Below are 22,654 nucleotides of genomic sequence, written 5' to 3' on the forward strand. Positions count from 1 at the left end.
CCAACAATGGGTCTATTCAGAGTTCACCTGACATACAAACTGACACCGACAGAGGGGTCTGTGAGGTGAAGCAAAAACCCACTTCCTTGTGGAGGTAATATTTCCAAAATAAAGTCTAGCCAAATGGTCAAGGCAAAGACAGATAGTAGCAAAAAGTGCTCACAAGACTTTGTAAAATTGTTTAATAGTTGAAAAAGTAATAGAATACTCTATTCAACAATTGCAAGATTATAAGGAAACTTTTCTTGAGTAGTTTTGGATGTTGAAGTTTGTACCAGATTTTATACCATATTAATGTGTGGGAATAAAATGCATCCTTAAAGACCACTGCTTATGCTGATGAGTCAGTGTGAAAGTCTACTGTTAGGGTACTCCAATGACCTCTAGGTTTTATACGTCATTTCTTCACTACATACACAAAAAAGAGAAAAATCAGCAGACCTTTCATCAATAGAGCAAATGATGAGTGAAAATTTGAAGTATTTCTTCACCCACACACACACACAGAAAAGAAGACTTCCAAAAGTGCTATATTGAATTAATTGACGTTGGTTCGACTCCTATTCTGCAAATATAGACAATTTATAAACTACAAATATAAACAGTTTATAAACTGCAAATATACAACAACAACAAAAATATATTCAATATATCAAAAATATAGAAACATGTATAAATAATATGTATAAAGTAAAATGCATAAAAATAAATATATATTACCAAAAAAAAAAAAAAAAATGAAAGAAACTGCAAATATACACAATTTAACAAACCACTATACCTAACCAGGCATAGATCAGTCAGAATAATAGTGCAAGAATGCATGGTGAAACTTACGGAATAGGGTTTCAAACCGTAGGACGTAGCCTCCCATAAGGTGACTCCGTAACTCCAAACGTCACTCTTTGAACTGAACTTGAATTTACAGATGCATTCTGGGGCATACCACTTCAGCGGCCACTTGCCTGCTGTGGGTGCCTAACGGAGGAGAAGCAATGACGATATAAAAAAGTGCACCGTTTGGAAGAAAATGTAAATAAAGATAATGCAAATGTTAATACTTAGCAGTATTTACATCGTGCTGACGTCATTCACTAAACTGTCGTCTACCTCAAACAACACAGCTTTGCTACCATTAGTTTCCATGGAGTTAGCCATTACTTGACATGGGAGTTAGCATTATATTCTTTCCCATCAAGTGCAAAAACTAATAAATAAGAAAAATCCTCTATTTCCAATTCAGATGATTAATAATAGGTGTTAAATACAGCCCAACATCTTCACATTATTGACTTCAAAACAATACTTAATTTAGATTTCCACAGCAATAATAAAACTAGTTGCACATCCAGAAACGATGCTACTTCAGTCTCATTTGTGGGAATTATAACAAAACCCAAGGAAATTTGGATTTCTTCAAAAAGTCACATTTCATTTTCAAGTTAACAAATTTGATATGACCAGTCCTAGATGAAAGATCATCTTTCAAAGGAGGCAGAAATAAAGTCAATTTGGTCACAAACAGTTTTTACAGAAACTCTTTCAGAGCGTTTCGAAGGTGATCCAATATTGATCGAATTGTAAGCAAATTGGGAACAAAAAAACAATAGAGTAAAATTCACTTACTTTTGAATATATTAATACAACAGTATGTAAAACCTTCAAATGCTGCTTACATTGAAAGAGGGTGGGCCAAGTAAGAAAAGAACAAAATGAATACCAAAAAACTTACAACATAGTACTGGCTATCCAACCCAAGGGCTTTAGACATTCCAAAGTCACTGATTTTACAAAAGGTTTCGCTGACAAGGAGGACGTTTCTGGCGGCAAGATCTCTGTGCACAAACTGTCTGCTCTCCAGGTACTGCATGCCTTGTGCAACCTGACTCAGTAACTCTAATATATTTCTAACACTCATATTTCTGTCAGGAAAGTGGAAAAAATTGGGAGTTATCATGGTATAAATGGCAGGAGATGATTGTATTTGTATAAACATAAAGAGGGGGGAGAGAGGGGGAGGGGAGAGAGGGGAGGAGAGAGGGGGGAGATTTGGAGGGTTGGGGTATTAAAGGCAAACTGCAATGCCCTGTGTCTACAAGAGTTAGACCATCTCTGGTACTGCAAGGCCAATCATAACCTGTTATACCGAGCATAGTTCTTAATTACCTACAGACACCTAGGCACAACATTGTCCAAATCACTCTAATAGGCATTACAAACCATGTAAATAGCTGCAACTCGCATCAAAATCCATCAAAGATTGACCATTTTCTTTTCTTAACTCTTGTTTATTTATGAATAAACATTACCGAACTATGCACATTGACATAATAAAGGGAGCGACTGCCTAGTTTTCTGTTTTCCTTTGTTTCTTTACTTAGGGCTAGAATTGCTGGAAAAATGTCATCTGTCATAAAAGTTGCTTTTACTCTTAGTAGTGCAGTGAAAACTTTCAAACTATGCTGTGTGAATATTGTTCAATAAAAATGCCACCAAGCATTCAGTGAAGAAGGTTAATGGGGAAAGGAAGGATGAGGGTGTTGGTGGGGTGTGGGGGGAGGGTGGGGAGGGGCCTTTTGGGATGATGACTACTTACTTGTGTGTCTTGAGGTATTTGTGGAGTGGTCCCAGTTCAGCTAATTCGAGAACCAACATCATCTCAGAACCTTGACAGATTCCTACGGAATGGACAATCACATAACAAAATATATTAAAGATATTATAGCTCGTCAAGAGTTTCAGAGACTTTGGAATCTTATATGAGAATTACTTCAAAACTTGAGATAAACAAAGAATGTCATCGTTAAGGCGACATTGTTTTTAGACAGTCTATTGAAAAAGAGGGTCTTTCTTCTCCTTGTTTACAAGCCTGAAGAAAAACTTGCCACGCTGTCAAGCAAAAATCTACATTTGGACGTTTTTTACATAGGTCCAATGGAACGGCAACAGTGGAGAGTTCAATTTTGTTTCCAAAAATATCAGTAACATCATATGAGATACCAGCTGAATTATAATAATTTCCAACTATTTTGAGGGAAAAAAATGCTGTGATGGGTGCACAGAATATATATCATTTGATAGAACATCATTGTGTATTCTAACAGAGATCATCCAACTGGCCAGGTATTGGTCAAGCATTACAAGTTGTCAATGTTGCAATATAGCGGTTCGATCTACAAATAACTAATTATGGAAAAAAATGGGGGTGGGGGAGGGAGGGGTTGGGGGACTTACCTATTAATCTAACTATGTGTTTATGGTCCAGTTTTGCCATAATCTCAGCTTCCTTCATGATTTCAGACTGCAAAAACAAAATAATCATTTCATTATTATATTAATATTTTAATTATAGCTTGTCATAAAGATAATAATATAATAAAATAAACAAAATGCAGAAAACAAAATACAGCCTTTTTCACTTTGTTCAATTCTCTCCTACTTTTTGTAAAACAAAGGTTTTTATTTTTTTATTCTTATAAACATAAACAAAATCATACTTTTACAAATAATTCATTATTTTCTGTCATCCATTTTTTTCCTCTCCCTTTCTTCCTTGAAAAAAGTTCACATGATCAGTGCCACAATCTACATGATTTCCCTCTATTAAGATCTTCCTTATTTATACAACAGCTTGCTTCAAACTTGAAGGAAGTAGTACTATTAAAAGACTAAAAAATAAGCATCTTCAGGGATTAAATTTTACCCATGAGATGCAGCTATGTCTATTTAAAGGAATCAGAAGAAACACAAAACTGGGTAAATATCCCTTCTGTATTAAATAAAGTTTATTACTGCCTTTTTTTTGGCAAAATTTTTATTTTTACTATTTTTTCTTCTCAGCAAAAAAAAACAAGAAAAATAAAACAAGGTACAGGACGGAAACGTTACCTTTTTTGTTATTACTCTCATCTGATTAATGTGTAACTTGAGAAGTTCATCCATCTTTATTTACACTAATAGCTGATCCATTTCCTTTACGAAACTGTTTCATAAATGTCAAACTTTCATACCAGTACATCCGAGTGATCACAGATATAAAAATTAGAGTATATTATATATACTTATTTTTTCCTCCCTTTTTCTTTCTACAATGTAGATGTAACAGGAAGGGGCCACACTTTATATTGTTGAGTCCTTTACTCTACCTGTACTCTACCTTTACTCTACCTATGACACTTTCCATCTTGGACAACTCAGTACTATGAGGGAGTGTTAGCTCAGTGGTTAACGCCGGTGCCTTTCAATCATAAGGTTCGAGTTACTCCCAGATTAGTGTATGTCGTCCAGTTACAGAGTTGTTGACAATTAACAATTCATAATCATGGACGTTAAAGATGAATGTAAGAGACTGACTTCGGTCAGATTACGGCTTTGATAAGCCAATGAGGCTTCTTTGCGAGTTCCTGCTTGCAGGAGGATCTAAAATACATAAGTGTACAGCAGGGATTGGAAGCTGGAAACTCACACCTATTTGGAGGTGGGGAGAGGGGGGGGGTTGTGGATGTGGGGGAAGAGGGATAGGGAGAAGGCTAACTCTTTGACAAAGCATTTTAAAATCTTTGATCATCTCAAGCTCAGGGAATTAGGCTTTGTTTACTTATCTAGTTATTACCGTCTTACAACTACTACATCCTTTATATACGATATGCATGAGGAAAGTGACACTCAATGTACAGGACACCACTAATTTTTTTTCTTTTTTAAATCTTGAAGTTCAAATTTTAAACTATCTTGCAACAATGCTGTCCATTTCCTAAAAAACTGTGAACCTGACAAGTTTAAGAGGAACAAAATCAGTGACGCATGGTACTTTGTGCTTTGAATATTGTGTAACAATATAAGCCACAGTCAATCTAAAGTTCTGTTATACAGTTCTTTATAGTTGGCTATTGTTATGTAATCACCATGAGGAACTTCTAGCTATTGTAGCGTCCTTGTTACAAACCAATGATTGCCCCCTAATCCAAATACTGGGAAAAAGATGGTCTAAGGGACTTACCTGTGTGAACACTTTGGGAACACATACCAACACGTACCAACGTTCTATTCTAGTATCATTCATTGCGTAAAAACACCTGTTTTTCCGTCTGTTTGCGTGTGTGTGTGTGTGTGTGCACAAAAGCCTGCTACAAACCTTTGCATAATTCGTATAGCTATTAGCCAATTTCAGAGAGCAATTTGCTACGATTCTCTAAGCTTGAATCAATATATTCCACATATCATCAAAGGTACAAAAACTGTGCAACCTTTCTGTGCATCCAGTGGTACCATTTTGAAAGTGTGCATGCCAAACTTTCTCTTAAGAAAAAAGAAAAAAGAACAGAAAGAAGATTGGGTGCCGGGGCAGTGCTGTTGATTTTATTAGCTGTACTTTCCCTGACAGACATGCTCTTAGATGGGTAGATGCGTGGACGTGGCACCTTGTACGCTATTTCGGACATTGGTTTTGTGTGTATGTATGCTACTGTATGTCTGGGTGATTAACACAGGCGGCTCTCTCTCTTCGCCCGGTCGGTTGGGCAAAGGCCTGTTTCTAACGATTCCTCCAACTTGACAACTTTGGTGAACCAAACAATCTCAGTTATTCTTTTATCCTAAATTAACTTCTGATTATCTTATTCTACTGTTATTGAAACTTAGTCCTGATGATTTCTGACAGATTTTAAACATTTACAATTTATGCAGTTTTTGACAAAACAAAACCACTTGGATACTAAAGTGAACATCTCATGCATGATTATGATTGATTTTAATAGAGGAGCAAGTGCATATTTCTTATGTTGTTATTGTTTAGATCCCATGTGTTCTTCTATTGTTATCATGTAGATCCCATGTGATCCCATATGTTCTTATATTGTTATCATGTAGATCCCATGTGTTCTTATATTGTTATCATGTAGATCCCATGTGATCCCATCTGTTCTAATATTGTTACCATGTAGATCCCATGTGATCCCATCTGTTCTAATATTGTTATCATGTAGATCCCATGTGATCCCATCTGTTCTAATATTGTTATCATGTAGATCCCATGTGTTCTTATATTGTTATCATGTAGATCCCATGTGATCCCATCTGTTCTAATATTGTTATCATGTAGATCCCATGTGTTCTTATATTGTTATCATGTAGATCCCATGTGATCCCATCTGTTCTTATATTTTTACCATGTAGATCCCATGTGATCCCATCTGTTCTAATATTGTTATCATGTAGATCCCATGTGATCCCATATGTTCTTATATTGCTATCATGTAGATCCATGGATGTGTTCTTATATTGTTATCATGTAGATCCCATGTGATCCCATCTGTTCAAATATTGTTATCATGTAGATCCCATGTGTTCTTATATTGTTATCATGTAGATCCCATGTGATCCCATGTGTTTAGCACACTTCCCTTTTCATGGCATTAACTGTTAACCTGTTGCTCCATAAACTGATTTTTTTACACTTGTATGCTGTTGTGAAAAAAACAAGAGATGACAAAAGGAAAAATAACAATCCTACAGCGACTGCATTTCAATGGACGTTTTTTTTTTTTCTGAGAAAAGAATAAAGTGTAAACCAATAGTACGGTAGTTAAAAATATTCTTATTTTTAGTGTGTTTTTCTGGGTTTTTTTGGTGGGGGGGTATTTTTATTTTTTGGGGGGGTGTTTGTTTTTGTTGCTTGCATGCATATACAGTAGTAGTAAAACCTCTCAAGGTATTACTTGTCTGTTGAACAGTTCTGTATACTCACTTGCTTCACTAGTAAACCAGCCACCTGAATATTGATGCAAATATACCTTTCATTAAAACAGTATTTAGATGATCATATCATAAGTAGACTCATTACCATACATGCAACCTATAGGAGCGATTTATGGTTTTATCATTTATGTTATCCTTATGTAGCAAACTTGAGTTTTTCCCCAAAAATATTAGCTGTTGAAAAACAAAAGTCTGAATTCTTCTATTAACCTGATTATCTGGGGATAGATCTGTGGTAGTCCAGTCACCTAAATAAGCCACAGAAAGTAACAACAGTGGGACTCAATTTCAAATTTTCAACAAGAATTAAAAAAATTAACCTTCCCTGAATGAGATAAAGTAAATGTCTAAGTTAACAGTCATAGCTTAATGTCAACCAATACTTAGAACAAGATTGGAACCAGTGACACCTGGGTTACAAGCCCAGAGGTCATTGGTTCGAACCCCGATCCAGCCACAAGTTTCTTTGTTCTTTTCCATTGTCTTCGTTCTTTTCCATTGTCTAAAATTTCCCAGTCAGGTTCCATTATTCAGTTACTTATATAATAGTTCACTATGTTAGGAATTCCCCAAAACATTGTACTATTAATGTAATGACATTCAAAATGATAGAATTGGTGGGGGGGTTGGGAGGGGTGTAGGTGGGAGGGAGCATATCCAATGACTTACATAAGGAATAAAGGATTAAGGAAAATAATGGAACCTACACTGAGGGGATGTTGGTTTTAACGGTCTGTAACAGGTACATAACTTTGCATAGAGAAAATCCTTGAATCTAAGTGACATACTTCACGTCTCTTTCTAACGAGCCTGTGTATCGACTAACAAACCTGTGAATTTGGGATGTTCATATCGGCTTTCAACGTCTTCACTGCAACTGGGATAGATTCGTTATTCATCTTGTACATTCCTTTCAACACTGAGCCAAAATTGCCCTTGCCTGAAAAATAGAAGAAAGATAAAGAGACCGTGAGCCAAAGATCTCGACAAGCAGGGCTATGGTAATTGAGACGGGTCATCAACCGATACTTTAAAATTCAAATACTGTATCTGTTAAAAATATCGCGATCTCGAAGACTGACATGTGAAATACAATTTACGTTGGGCAGGTTGTTTAAATTTTATCAAGCAGGTTTCTATGTGGATGGTGAAGATAAGTTAACCTTGAAATATAACCATGTAAATATAACCATGTAATATAATCTTGCAATATGAGCTTGCAATGTAAACTTGTAATGTAAACTTGTAATGTAACCTTTAAGGACGTTGGGCAAGTTGTTTAAATGTTATCAAACAGGTTTTGATGTGGGTGGTGAAGATAAGTTAACCTTTAAATATAACCATGTAATATAACCATGTAATATAACCTTGTAACATGAGCTTGTAATGTAAACTTGTAATGTAACCTTGTAATGTAAACTTGAAATGTAACCTTTAAGGACGTTGGGTAAGTTGTTTAAATGTTATCAAACAGGTTTTGATGTGGATGGTGAAGATAAGTTAACCTTGAAATATAACCATGTAATATAACCTTGTAATATGAGCTTGCAATGTAAACTTGTAATGTAAACTTGTAATGTAACCTTGTAATGTAACCTTGTCATATAACCTCAAAGTTCCTCTTTTCTACTTGTAAGTCTATTGCAAGACTCTGACGTGCAATTTCTCGTCAGGAATGGTTGTCTCAGCAGCGCTGAAAATGTGCCAATTCTCTCATCTTTTAGCAAATAATGGCAATGAAATTTTGACCTATTGAACACAACCTTGAAAATGATGAGTTTCAATGGCATCTCAGGTTTTGGGAGTCATGGATAACAAATCTTGAAACACATCATTAGAGTATTCATTGAACATACATGCCACAGCATCTATAGTTGTAAGGTCACTGCATTTACGGTGCCATAAAAGATTTCCTTCGTTTGGGTTACCCTGTTTGAAATTATTCCCCCATTACCACTGGTTTACCATTTACCTCCATTACCTCTTGACATGTTATATTTACCGCCTTTACAACTTAACATTTACCTCCATTACCGCTTGACGTGGTCAATTTACCTCCATTAATGCTTGAGGTGGTCAATTTACCTCCATTACCTCTTGACGTGCCACATTTACCCCCATTACCTCTTGACGTGCTACATTTACCCCCATTACCTCTTGACGTGCTACATTTACCTCCATTACAGCTTGACGTGGTCAATTTACCTCCATTACCGCTTGACGTGGTCTATTTACCTCCATAACCGCTTGGCGAGCTACAGTTACCTCCATTACCGCTTGACATGGGTCAATTTACCTCAATTATCGCTTGCCGTGGTCAGTTTACCTCCATTACCGCTTGACGTGCTACATTTACCTCCATTACCACTTGATGTGGTACATTTACGTCCATTACCACTTGATGTGGTACATTTACCTCCATTACCACTTGATGTGGTACATTTACCTCCATTACCACTTGATGTGGTACATTTATCATATTGTCTACACACTTGCCAACAACCCACATAAATCTGCTATTTGCTATGTACACAATTAATATATAAACCTGGGACAAAACTCACCCAATTTGTCTCCAAGAATCAAATAGTTCCTGTCCAGGGTCTTGGTGGTATTTATTTTAGCAACCCTGTCATAAATCTTCTCCTGGTCGTTCATGCCGTACTCCTTGTCGTCCATAACGGGTGGACCCTGGGCACTCTGAGGTGTGGCAGATGCTTCTATTGATAGGACCAAACAATTGAAAGAAGTTATACAAAACTATTATTGAAAAAAGAAAAACATTGTCATTCACCAGAATCAACTTAATGTCTGTCTCTGCCATTGTTACTAGAAATCCTCTACAATCTATCAAAACTACTGGAGATCTTCAAACTGCCAATCACCTCTGAAACTGCAAAATTGGCTTTAGAAGCAAATAACAAGACAATCAAAGATAGTTATGTGTCTGCTAAATATAATTACCAGTTTTTTGAGAGAATGAAAAAATTATCATTTTTCCTGATAAACAAAAGATTGCTTTAGGGTCCATGTCAATAGAACTAAGAGCCCAAGGGCACTTTGGTTCCTTGCTTGTAAGGAATATTTACAAGGGGAGCAGCACTGTTTTAAAATTGTTATGTGGTCCGATGTACACAGACAATATTATTGCCAAAAATATCACAAATCCACTGTTGGGTCCTTTTGAGAACCTGTTGAGGACCAGGTGTCTGATATGAGCAAGAGTTGGCTCTTTTTACAGAACTCACAGAATCATCCGAACTATCAAAAAGCAAGGAATCAAAAACTGCAGCAGCTGCAGGTAGCTGCAGGCAGTTGCAGGCAGCAAGGCTGCATCTATATCAAACAATGGAGATTCTCTCTGCAAACCATCTGTGCCAATTGTGTGAAAATGCAGAGCACTTACTACTCAGCCAGGCTCTCATTTTGCACATGTCCAGTGTCTTTATTTCACTAAATAAGTTTGGCGCAGCAAAGTGGTATAATTCTAAAATGTCAGTGTATGTAAAGACAGAGTGCTATTTGTGTGAGGACAGGTAGGTTATCTAGGGAAGTAAATCAAAGCTGTTTACAAGTGACCTAAAATGGGACTCCCACCTCCCCCCCCCCAAAAAAAAAAACCCATTGATAATATTTCCCAATGGATTCTGCTGTACCTGGATCAGGTAGCTCTGGTTCCTCCCAGTTACCATGCTCGATGCTGTGACGAAGATCTCCATTTCTGTGAGGTGGAATGACGGGTGGTGGGTTAAGCGGGATCGCAGGAACCTCGTCTGGTAGTTTGGAGTAGTATTCCGCCTTGTTCATTAACGGGTTCTGAGAAAGAGATATGGACAAAAATATTATCGGTAAGAAATGAGACTCTGGGATACTTCAACATGAAACAAAACTAGACAGTCTTTAAAATGAATGCCATCCAAGGGAGTGGAAGGGTAACGGAGATGGGGAGAGGGATGAGGGAGGGGAGGGGGTACAAGGTTCCAAATTTGAGCAATGTTACTCAAATTTGCTACAATTTTAAGTTTCCAAAGTGACCTCCTTCCTAGAGGTTGTTAGTCTCCAAAATCTCTCTGAGACATCAAGGAATATGTCACAGGGCAAGTAAATATCTCACGATTATTAAAATATATATTTTTCAAATGGTTATGGTGCAAAATTTACGACAACCCTCTTGTTTCACGAGGATAGTCTGCGCTGTTTTAACAAAACAAAAAAACAAAACAATTCTGACAATTTTTCCCACGCTGCATCCATTGTTCAAGGCATTTAAAAAAAATCCTTGTTCATATTGACATAGATCTTTCGGTTTCTGTAGAGTTGCAAAGCTAGAAGCCTTGCATTTATGACCATGACGGGAAACAGGAGATTGAGCTTCAAAACAGAAACTTATTAAAACAGTCATTGGTTAATTATTAAACTTTTCAACTCCGTTCACCCCAGGGTCATTATTTATCGTCATAGGAGACTCCACACTTCCACCCACTTTAATAAGGACGATTGTCTTTTCCTATTGCATTCATTCTAATTCATTATTTGCTAATAAAGCAATTCCATACGTTTCCCAGAAAACCAACAAGGAAATGTAATCCTGGGATTCCAAAGAGGTTCGGATATTTGTACAGTAGAAACAAGCTTAGTACCTGTCCTCTTCACAGCAATTTATAGCAATGACTGGTAGCGACCATAAAGGATGCACAATGTTACATACTTAGGTTACCAGTTCCACTACATCTAGAGATCTGCTAAGATGAGTGTGCTCATGTTATTAGCAGACCGGTATCAATGAAAGGAAGCAAAGTAACATAGACACTACATGTTGATGAGGTGACCCAAAGTTACCAACCTCTCCAGGAGGCGATGGAGGCGGTCTTCCTGGGGGCAGAGCACCCCCTGGCTCCATGGATACCGTCCTCCCTGGTGACCTTCCACCTGCTGTTCTGGTCTGCACTGGATTGGCTGTGTAGAGAGTAGATAAAACAAAAAGACACACATCAGTTTCAAATTTAAATAGCATTTTATGGTTAGAGCTGAGTATCCCTATCTTTCACTTTATACAAATTGAAAGAGTTTTCTTTTCAAAAAAGTCCTTTGTCTGGGAAGTATTCTTAAATATTATGGTCTGATGATATTATACTGATCCTAGAGTAGGCTTTTCAATTCCTCTTCTGTCCTGTCCGTGGATACCAATCCCACTCTACCTTCCCATCAGCTCCCATTTTCTTTGGTCAGCTCTGCATTTTGACCCGTTGCCTCCCCTTGAAAGTTCAGACCAACCGTTATTGGCAGCACTAATGGCTTACTTTCTTTCTTGTTTTGTAGTCGACATTAATGTCAAACCTGACAAATGTGCATTTAAAGCTATATCAATAGATTCCGCGTTACATTTATAGTTGTACTGTAAGACAAAGTACATATGGTAGGAGTGATATATCATTATCAATAGCATATCTACATGACGTTTTTTTTTTTTTAACGTGGAAATGGACACATTTACTAGTTATACAAATACACTGCTGTTGGTATATAGGGCCTATATCTGGGTCATTTCATAAATTAATGGTCCACTTTGTCACAACGTTGATGTACCTGCAACACTGTCAACTAATATAGGTATACAAAGTTATCTAGTAAAATAACGTAGCAAAAATATGATTTTTATTCCGTTGCTCAATGCTCACGACATGTCACTTCATTACAGATTTGTAAATCCCTTATTAAATCAAAAAATTTTGGAAACTAAAAATGGCAAAACATTGTTTTCTCTTGTGTGTTACTACTTTTTACTCAAAGCCGAAGCGAATAAATCTGGTCACACATACTGAATCAATGCATGTTGCTAAGTTCTTCAATACCGCCCACATTCCTTTCGGGAAACATTTTTTACTGTAGTTTTGATTACACTATTCAATATTTGTTGGTCCAATTGACTAGTCTGTCCATCTGTCCAGTTTGAATGTGTCCTGTCTTCAGTTAAAAGCTTGCCTTAGAAGAAGAAAATCCAGCTAGGATCCAAACGTCAGATGCCCCCACTGTATACATAATTTAGCTACACAGGCTTCTTGCAGAAGATGAACAGTTCATTGACTTTTGGTTCTCTCTTGAACTAAATCACAACAGATTTAAAAAATATCATCCAAAACTTGGCTCACCTGAGTCATTGGGATGGATGAAAATTCCTACTGTTTATACAACTGAAAAATGCTAGTAACCTGTTGTTTTTTTTGTCTTTTTTAACATATTTTTATATATTTTATATGTTTATTATATACAATATCATATAATATTATATTATATAATATTATATATTATATTTGTAATATACTTTTGTTATTTATTATATATATATATTTATATATCTTTATATATAAAACGTTTTTTTTATAAAATGTATTTGACTTTTCTCTTCTTGATCCTCGATGATCCTGATTACACAGTACTTTAGTATTTTTATATATTTTATATTTTTATTATATACTATATTATATAATATTATATTATATAATATTATATATTATATTTGTAATATATTTTTATTATTTATTATATATATATATTTTATATATCGATATATTTTTATATATCAAACATTTATTTTTTATAAAACGAATTTCGCTTTTCTCTTCTTGATCTTCGATGATCCTGATTACAAAGTACTTTAGTGAAAACACCGAAAATGTACTTGCTGTGCGATTTAACTTTTTGCAATTCTAAATGAGATTAATAATCATCATTAACCATAAATTTGTATTATTTATTGTTGCATAATGCTAATCTCATTTTCATCCAAACAAATCCCTATTTGGATAAACATTTCTGATGGTCCATAATTGGCTGTTTATGTCCTTCTAGGAGTAAGAAATCTCTTTTTGAGATAAATCTTAGAAATTTTGAAGAAAAAGTTATACCAAAAGATATCTGATGGACATAAACAGCCAATTATGCATCAGATATCTTTTGGTATAACTTTTTCTTCAAAATTTCTAAGATTTATCTCAAAAAGAGATTTCTTACTCCTAGAAGCTCATTTGACAGAGATGCAGTTGAAGAACATTAAAAGTCACAAGATATATCTTATCTACCCAGTCAGAATGAGTTTATAATTGAATAAATATTGATCAGTCTCGCTAGAGACAGAGAGATAAAGACTTCCTGCCATAGTCGGATTCATCCCTACGTAGTTCCCTACCGATATATTCCCTTAAGCTTGATTAAAACGTTCATGGATAAGACTAGCAAATTACTCTTACAGTAGCAGGATAAACTCACAATATGAGTCACCAGTTCCCAGTAAAATATACAATATCAAGTTTGCAATAAGCCAGACGACGTTCGGTTTTGGAACAGATTAAAAAAAAAAAAAATCTTTTTCTTTTGGTTCTTGAAGTCATTAGTCACGGATGACTTTCTGTAGAGCTTGACGACTCGCCAGATTGCTCTCTGCAGACTGGAGTTACCGTGATTGCAACCTAAATGTTGTCCCAGCAGCACCCGACAACGAAACTTTGTCTTTTTTTAAAAGATCGTTCATTTGTGTTAAATGTTACCTACTGTATCATGATACATAATGCATAATTTGGCTGGTAGAAGTAAAAGAAAGGTCCATTGACCGACAGAGACCAATTGCTAAGGGTGTATGGACCTAAAAGGGTTCACATTTCACTCCAGATATGATAGAGGGAGTGCTGATGTGATGGGGAGACAGGTTACTAATAGCAACTGAGACATTAAATGTAAATATTTGTAATGTAGGAGCCCTGTTAAGTTGCTGACTGACAACTCCTTTTGCTCAATATAAAAACAAATTATGAAGAATTATATTATAAGTTAGCTATTGTAACCAGGTTTCCACTCACATGTATTCTCAAAACAGTTTGATAAAAGTTGCCACCAAAACCTGTCAAGGAATTTGAATTAACCCATATAGAAATATTGACCATGCATCCCGTTCCGATACTGCCATACAGAATTTTGACAAATACATCTTTTATTTATGTCACCAATCTTTTTACCAAATTAAATGTGGCACCCGTAAAAGGTGAAGTTTATATCACTTAAACACAATTGCTCTTTCATAAAAATAAAAAAATAAAAGATCAAGAAAAAAAGGTAAAATTGTCAGACACAAATCAAATTATTTCACTGGATGGAGCTCTATGAAATTTATGAAATTTTTTAAAGATTGCTCCTGCTATCTTCTTTCGCATTGAAACCTGAGAGCCAAAATATCAAACAATGTAGGCAATTATGTCATAATTTTGTCAAAAAAACTGTCAGGGATGGTGCCAGGCTATATTAAATTACAGGTTTTGATAGTCTAGATGAGTGACAATGCCTCAATTATCTGACAATCATTTACCTGGAACAACTGATAAGCCATCTGGCTGAAGGCATCTGGCAATATATTTTGCATCAAAGGAGTGTGTCAAACCATTGGTGAAAATTTACAGGGTTTTCATACACTATATATATGCAAGGGCAAGGGTTCTCGTCGTTTGCACTTTCCAGTAGCTCTCTGGGTCTCTGGGTACACAGTGGTTACAGATTTTGGTTACAGATATCAGTGTACTTAAAGAAACAAATGAGACTGTGTTCCATCCATGATCATGGAAGTATTATCCTATGGTTTCATTGTTAGGCAGTATGATTGGTAATAACTTCAGCTAGTGACACATGCCCCTCTATACCTCTCTTCCCACCACCCCACTCTACCACCCTTCCCCCCAAAAAAAAAAAAACTCCCCCCCATCTACTATTTAAGTACTAAAAATAAAATAAAAAAATCATAAAAAAAAAAACCTCTTTAAAATTAACACATTAACCTCTCTCTCTTCTCTTAGAACCTCCTTGCAATTTGTTTTTCTTCTTTGAACTTTTTCCATAAATCAAATTTTCTATCAATTGTAACACGATCAGTACACTATATCTACTGTGAACGAGTTATTTGCAGACATGCACGCACGCAACAGAATTTGATGATACACGAAGGCTACTTTAATAAAGCTGTAGGGAGTACACTCCCAGACTCTTGTGGGAAATTACAACAGATTTTGTCTTTTCTGAGTCACACACGACTTCCTGCGTTACGTCAGCGTTGGATCAAATGACACTTTTATATAGAAAGATCTCGTACGTAGGCAAGAAGATTCGTGAAGTGTTTATAAACGTCAGTGACGTTACTACAGCAGCTGGTAAACCGTAGCAAGTGTTTATAATTATCATGCACGGTGGCAGGACCGGTGCTGTGGTTATACAGGCCCAGCGGTTATTCAGGCCCAGTGGTTTTACATATCCTTCTGTGGTACAGGCCCTTCGGTTATAAAGGCCCTATGGTTATACAGACACTGCAGTTGTACAGGCCCAGTGGTTATATCTACACACCCTGTCATTACACAGGCCAATTAAAGTGGTTACAGGTATTGCGGTTATACAAACCCACAGGTTAGACAGGCCAAGCGGTTATTACAGAAACTGCAATGTCAGCATGACTCTGTTCCTCATAATCAGATGACTCACAGCTAGACCATCTGTAAGGCATTGCAAACACCCTTAAATATACACAAAGGATTTTTTCTTAAGGGCACCTTTCATACGAGGTGGAATAATTGCCAATGATCATAAACGTTACCATCCATAAAAAGTTTCCTGACTGTTAATCAAAGATCTCTTCCTTTTATCAAACCACTGACGGTAGAGTGTAACGTTACTTACTTATTCATCAGAAAATTTGTAACGTATTCATGTGAAAAGACAATGACAATTATTTATCCCTCTCTAACCAATAGATATCCTTTTGATAAGAATTTGGTTAGTATCAACTGCTTCTGGACAGACAAAAAACCATTCCCAAGCAATGTCAAATAAGGAAGTCAACCAGACAGATGAAGTATTGACCACAGAGTGTACCATGCACTGTGCACCTTTATATACACATGTACAGTATGTATACGAGTATATATAGATTCGAACCTGGGCCTCCAGCTTTATATATGGACACCCTAATAAATCTATATTCCCTCTCCCATAAGATCTAATATCCCAGCATGAAAATGCATCTTTCATACCAATGGCATTGAGGCCATGTTGATATAATATTGTCTAATGGCTTTGTTGTTGTATATACTACAACAGGGATTAATTATTTTTTAACCAGTCTAAGTGTGTGTACACTACACACCTGATCAGTGCAAGATCGTGGGCCGGTTTCTCTATTAGGCGGACAGAATTGCAATCTTTTCACGCATGAATTTGACCCACAAAGGTCATCCAGGGGGAACACGCTTCCAATATCATTAATTACACATTCAGTAACAAGCACGGATCACTGTTTATCGTGCTCCATACATCCGATCAATCTTTCAGTGACATGTAAAAAATATAAAAATATTTAAAAAGTCCTAAGAAAAAAGTCAAGCAAAGCTATACGGTACTAATCCAGCTTCAAACAAAATAAAAAAAATAAAAATCATAAATTCCATCCGTTCAATAGTAAAATTGAAGATTCAAATGTTGCCAGTTGTCACATATACACCTGTTCGAACAGAGAAAGTCACAAAAAAAGACTTGAGTATACGGACATTTAATGTTAACATGATTTTATCACTGGTGACAACAACAACAATTCAACACAACGACTATCCATTAAGACTAACACATAAAATTACCTTCTTCTCCTCTTAATATATACTCCTCATTCTAATTCTTAATTAAAATAAACTGTAACAGTGACCATTGGACTTTGTGATTTATAATTCAGCTAATTTAAAGAAGCAGGAAAAACTGAAGCAGGAAATAAGCGTTCGATCAGTTGCAGAAAGAAGATTATACATCTATAAGATTTTCTTGGCATCGATACAGAAAATGACATTTTAGGGAACGTTTTACGCTGTTTTATTTGTACTTGTGAGAAAGCAAAATAAATATATGTATCTTTATAGACTTTATTTATTATTAATCTATTATTAATCTATTAACAGACCTCTCTTCAATTCCTGCTGACATTGATAATAAATTGTTTCATCTCTAGAACATCACTGCTTATGCATTGACGTCTGACCGTAGACGCTGTACATACTTACCCAGTTAATGTTTAACAAACTGTTTCTATTGAATGAGTTAGTACTGAAATATATAAAGCAAAATAAGCAAAAAGTGAGTCTGTGAAATCGTGTGACTTCAAGTTATGATTATACATACATATAAACTTATATTCTTATATATGTATTATATTAATATATTTCTTATGTTCTATTTCTTATATATTCTCCTAACTTATATATATTTATACATACATACATACATATTTGTGTTGTTTGTGTGTGTGGCAAATAACTTATTCATTGGGCAATACAAATAATAAAGTTAATAAAGTTAATTTCCTCTCCTTTCAATATGAATCTTTAGGATGTTATGTATACAGAGTCTCAACAATTGTTGTTTTAATTTAGCTCAGAAACTGTCCTAAATGAGCTGCACTTGAAAAGTACTTACACTAAGGTTATAAATGTAGTATATATAATAGAGGAATTAATACAGTGTCAAAGTTAAAATTTGCTTTGCAGCAAAATATGAATTTGTTGCCAATGCGGTATATGTACTGTATGCCTACACTACATGTAACATAATTTTAGCTAATATCTGTCATCTTTCAACACATATTGATAAATTTCTCTCAGTCAATCTTGATTCTGTATATTTTGGACTTATAAATACATTATTGTAAGCAGCAATTAGAACATTTACAGTACATATAAAGGTGAACTTACACATGTATCAAGACACTTACACAGTTTGCATAAATATATACTATACTGTATGTGCTATTATAGAGTATATCTACTATATGTACATATGTGTGGATGAACCATATATAAAGTGTTGAAAAGGATATGCAATACTGATTGTATGACATAGATGTGTGCATCGATCATAGACAGGATGGTGTTTTATATGCCTGTGTAAAGTACAGTATTTCACATAGCATTATATCTGCTCTATGCATCTATGTGTGGATGAACCCTATACAGTGTGTATGACATGGATATGTGCAACTATAGATGCATGTAGAGACAGGATGGTGTTTTATGTGCCTGTGTAAAGTATTTCACACTGTACAGCATTATATCTGCTCTATGCATCTATGTGTGGATGAACCCTATACAGTGTGTATGACATGGATATGTGCAACTACAGATGCATGTCGAGACATGAAGGTGTTTTATGTGCCTGTGTAAAGTATTTCACACTGTACAGTATTATATCTGCTCTATGCATCTATGTGTGGATGAACCCTATACAGTGTGTATGCCATGGATATGTGCAACTACTGATGCATGTCGAGACATGAAGGTGTTTTATGTGCCTGTGTAAAGTATTTCACACTGTACAGTATTATATCTGCTCTATGCATCTATGTGTGGATGAACCCTATACAGTGTGTATGCCATGGATATGTGCAACTACAGATGCATGTTGAGACATGAAGGTGTTTTATGTGCCTGTGTAAAGTATTTCACACTGTACAGTATTATATCTGCTCTATGCATCTATGTGTGGATGAACCCTATACAGTGTGTATGACATGGATTTGTGCAACTACAGATGCATGTCGAGACATGAAGGTGTTTTATGTGCCTGTGTAAAGTATTTCACACTGTACAGTATTATATCTGCTCTATGCATCTATGTGTGGATGAACCCTATACAGTGTGTATGCCATGGATATGTGCAACTACAGATGCATGTCGAGACATGAAGGTGTTTTATGTGCCTGTGTAAAGTATTTCACACTGTACAGTATTATATCTGCTCTATGCATCTATGTGTGGATGAACCCTATACAGTGTGTATGCCATGGATATGTGCAACTACAGATGCATGTCGAGACATGAAGGTGTTTTATGTGCCTGTGTAAAGTATTTCACACTGTACAGTATTATATCTGCTCTATGCATCTATGTGTGGATGAACCCTATACAGTGTGTATGCCATGGATATGTGCAACTACAGATGCATGTCGAGACATGAAGGTGTTTTATGTGCCTGTGTAAAGTATTTCACACTGTACAGTATTATATCTGCTCTATGCATCTATGTGTGGATGAACCCTATACAGTGTGTATGCCATGGATATGTGCAACTACAGATGCATGTCAAGACATGAAGGTGTTTTATGTGCCTGTGTAAAGTATTTCACACTGTACAGTATTATATCTGCTCTATGCATCTATGTGTGGATGAACCCTATACAGTGTGTATGACATGGATATGTGCAACTATAGATGCATGTAGAGACAGGATGGTGTTTTATGTGCCTGTGTAAAGTATTTCACACTGTACAGCATTATATCTGCTCTATGCATCTATGTGTGGATGAACCCTATACAGTGTGTATGACATGGATATGTGCAACTACAGATGCATGTCGAGACATGAAGGTGTTTTATGTGCCTGTGTAAAGTATTTCACACTGTACAGCATTATATCTGCTCTATGCATCTATGTGTGGATGAACCCTATACAGTGTGTATGACATGGATATGTGCAACTACAGATGCATGTCGAGACAGGAAGGTGTTTTATGTGCCTGTGTAAAGTATTTCACACAGCATTATATCTGCTCTATGAATCTATGCTTGGATGAATCTATGCGTGGATGAATCTATGCGTGGAAGAACCCTTCAGTGCGTACAGTTCATGTACAAATATGGAAATAAACTTTGTAATTTAATAAAGTATTAGTTATAACATTAGTTAATATTCCAAATTTATACAAATGTTAGTCTACCAATACAAGCTATTGATATATGCCACTCAAATGTTAGAATCTATATGAAAGAGATAAAATGAAAGAAACAAATTACTGTTGGCAGTATTTGTTCTATTAAGATCAGAAAAATGTATCTACTGTACCATGTTACATCTACAAGGTGTATATAAACAAACGTGAGTACAGTAGGTTAGTTGAGGAGGGAGAAACATTTGAACTTTTTCTAGCAGAAAAGTCTTGAAGCTATAGTTTATGAAGGTTACCGCCACACAAGTTTCCTAATAAAGTATGGTAACATGTATACTGTATATGACAGATCAGGTATGGGTTAGAGATCTTCTAAGGTTTGGGATGTAAGAAAATAAACTACGGCGGAAAATATTCAGGTTAAAAGAAACATTTCTACAGTGTATGTGTGATATATGGTGGGTAAGGGACATGGGTGCAATTTACCAAAAACAAAATTTTAAAAACTGGCCTTTTCTAGCAAGAATTATCCTAGCAGCTTTACTATATGACAAAATATTATTTTTGTGTCACTTTGTTTACTTTTTATTATTTTTCATATAAAATTGTAAAATACACTGATGTGTGAAAGGTGCAAAAAATCTTGCATAATGGCACTACAAAAAGAAACAAGATGGCCACAAACATGTTTTAAACTCCTTTAATTGAAACAATATCATTTAGGCATCTGGCAATTATTCATTTGTGTGACCAATATGTGGAGCCTTAATTTAATACAGTAAGTTATTATCCTAAAGTTATTAACCTAACTAGGAGTAGACTCCCTGAAATTCTTGCCTGAAATTTTTGTGGCTATCTTCTGTCACCAAACAGGATCTCTTTAAATACTCTATTCCAAAGAATTCACCAAACCACAAAATTCTTGCATTTTGATATTATTACAAAGTCCCTTCCTTATCCAATTTGAATTTAACAGGATACCACCGCAACGACTATATATATAACATAAATCACCTAGGCAATAAATTTATCACAATTGAGATTAAGTGATCTCTAATTGGTCTCTAATTTAGTCTTTGATTGAAATATCATAGGCAGAGTTCATGATGTCTTTTCATTGATCTGCAACCAGTACTTTTATCAACAGTATATTACCATAGTGAAATCACTGCAAAAATGTCACAAAATTGCCAAAACATTTTGTCTGGCATTCAAACCCAGGAGCATTACCTTGTCATATTTACGTACAACAAGCAATCACTTGAATGCACTGTACCTAATACAACATATTGTGATCACTGAGAGGTGATGTTGATTTTGTACAACACTATCAAAAGTAGCTTGTTTAATTCTGTTAGCAAACCTTATACCTTGAAGAATGAAATAGCTTAAAGGGAGAGCTGGGGAGGTGAGGGGAGGGGAGGGGGAGAATTGTGTGAAAAGGCAGGATATATGGTGATGACTGCGCTAAATTGCAAGAAATGGTGTTACTAATAATTAATGCTTGCGTTGGAATGAGAGAGAAATAGTTTTAGAAACATACCACCTAGACGGCGTATCTGCTCCACAAACGCATCCACAGGCACCGGTAAAGGTGAATTTTGTATATCTTGAAGAACCAAAACGTATATATAAAATTCATGATCTTTCTCTTGGAAAATTGTTTACAGAGATATTCTAAACTGCCTGACACTCTACTTATTGTGTAAAAGTTAAATGATATTCTTGTTCGGTTGAAAAACCTGCGTCGTAAAAAGAAACACACTGCCCTTTCGAAATGAATAATTATTCTACAGACAATCGTTAAAGGGGACACAAATTAATCATCTCTGGCTTCTGTGACATATTTTCCTTGTGATATCACGGCTCATCCCGAAAACTGTTGACTTCCGTTTGGTGAAATATCTCAGTTGAAAAGTGTTGTCTTGAATTTTAGGAGATCTGTAATTTTTGTAAATCTGTGATGTCAACGTGTCACTAGGATCTGAAACCTTTAACCTTTAACTTTCTCTTTTGATATTTTCAAGGAAAAACTACTCACAGTGTGACAGTTCACTGAAACTGAAACCGATACCATCATAACTGTACAGTAGGTCTAGTTAAAAAGGTTCGATATTTTAGCTTGACACTAGTAATCGAAGAAAGTCGACCACATCGCATCAAGGT

General features: G+C 35.6%; 1 protein-coding gene across 3 annotated transcripts in view; it reads right to left on the bottom strand.

The window, feature by feature from the left end:
- Positions 1-22,654, bottom strand: part of LOC139983614 (tyrosine-protein kinase SYK-like) — a 70,055-nt gene that overhangs the window by 5,369 nt on the left and 42,032 nt on the right. The window contains exons 6-15 of one of the 3 annotated variants that reach the window (XM_071997277.1): positions 22,032-22,097; positions 11,600-11,712; positions 10,413-10,572; positions 9,321-9,476; positions 7,587-7,696; positions 6,746-6,769; positions 3,235-3,301; positions 2,597-2,678; positions 1,733-1,922; positions 838-978 (exon numbers count right to left, since the gene is read on the bottom strand). In XM_071997277.1, the coding sequence (XP_071853378.1) occupies positions 838-978; positions 1,733-1,922; positions 2,597-2,678; positions 3,235-3,301; positions 6,746-6,769; positions 7,587-7,696; positions 9,321-9,476; positions 10,413-10,572; positions 11,600-11,712; positions 22,032-22,097 (1,109 nt within the window). The remainder of the gene's footprint in view (positions 1-837; positions 979-1,732; positions 1,923-2,596; positions 2,679-3,234; positions 3,302-6,745; positions 6,770-7,586; positions 7,697-9,320; positions 9,477-10,412; positions 10,573-11,599; positions 11,713-22,031; positions 22,098-22,654) is intronic. The other 2 variants (XM_071997293.1, XM_071997287.1) reach the window with 2 other exon arrangements.

This window comes from Apostichopus japonicus, chromosome 2 (genome assembly GCF_037975245.1).
Source record: "Apostichopus japonicus isolate 1M-3 chromosome 2, ASM3797524v1, whole genome shotgun sequence".
Lineage (NCBI taxonomy): Eukaryota > Metazoa > Echinodermata > Holothuroidea > Aspidochirotida > Stichopodidae > Apostichopus > Apostichopus japonicus.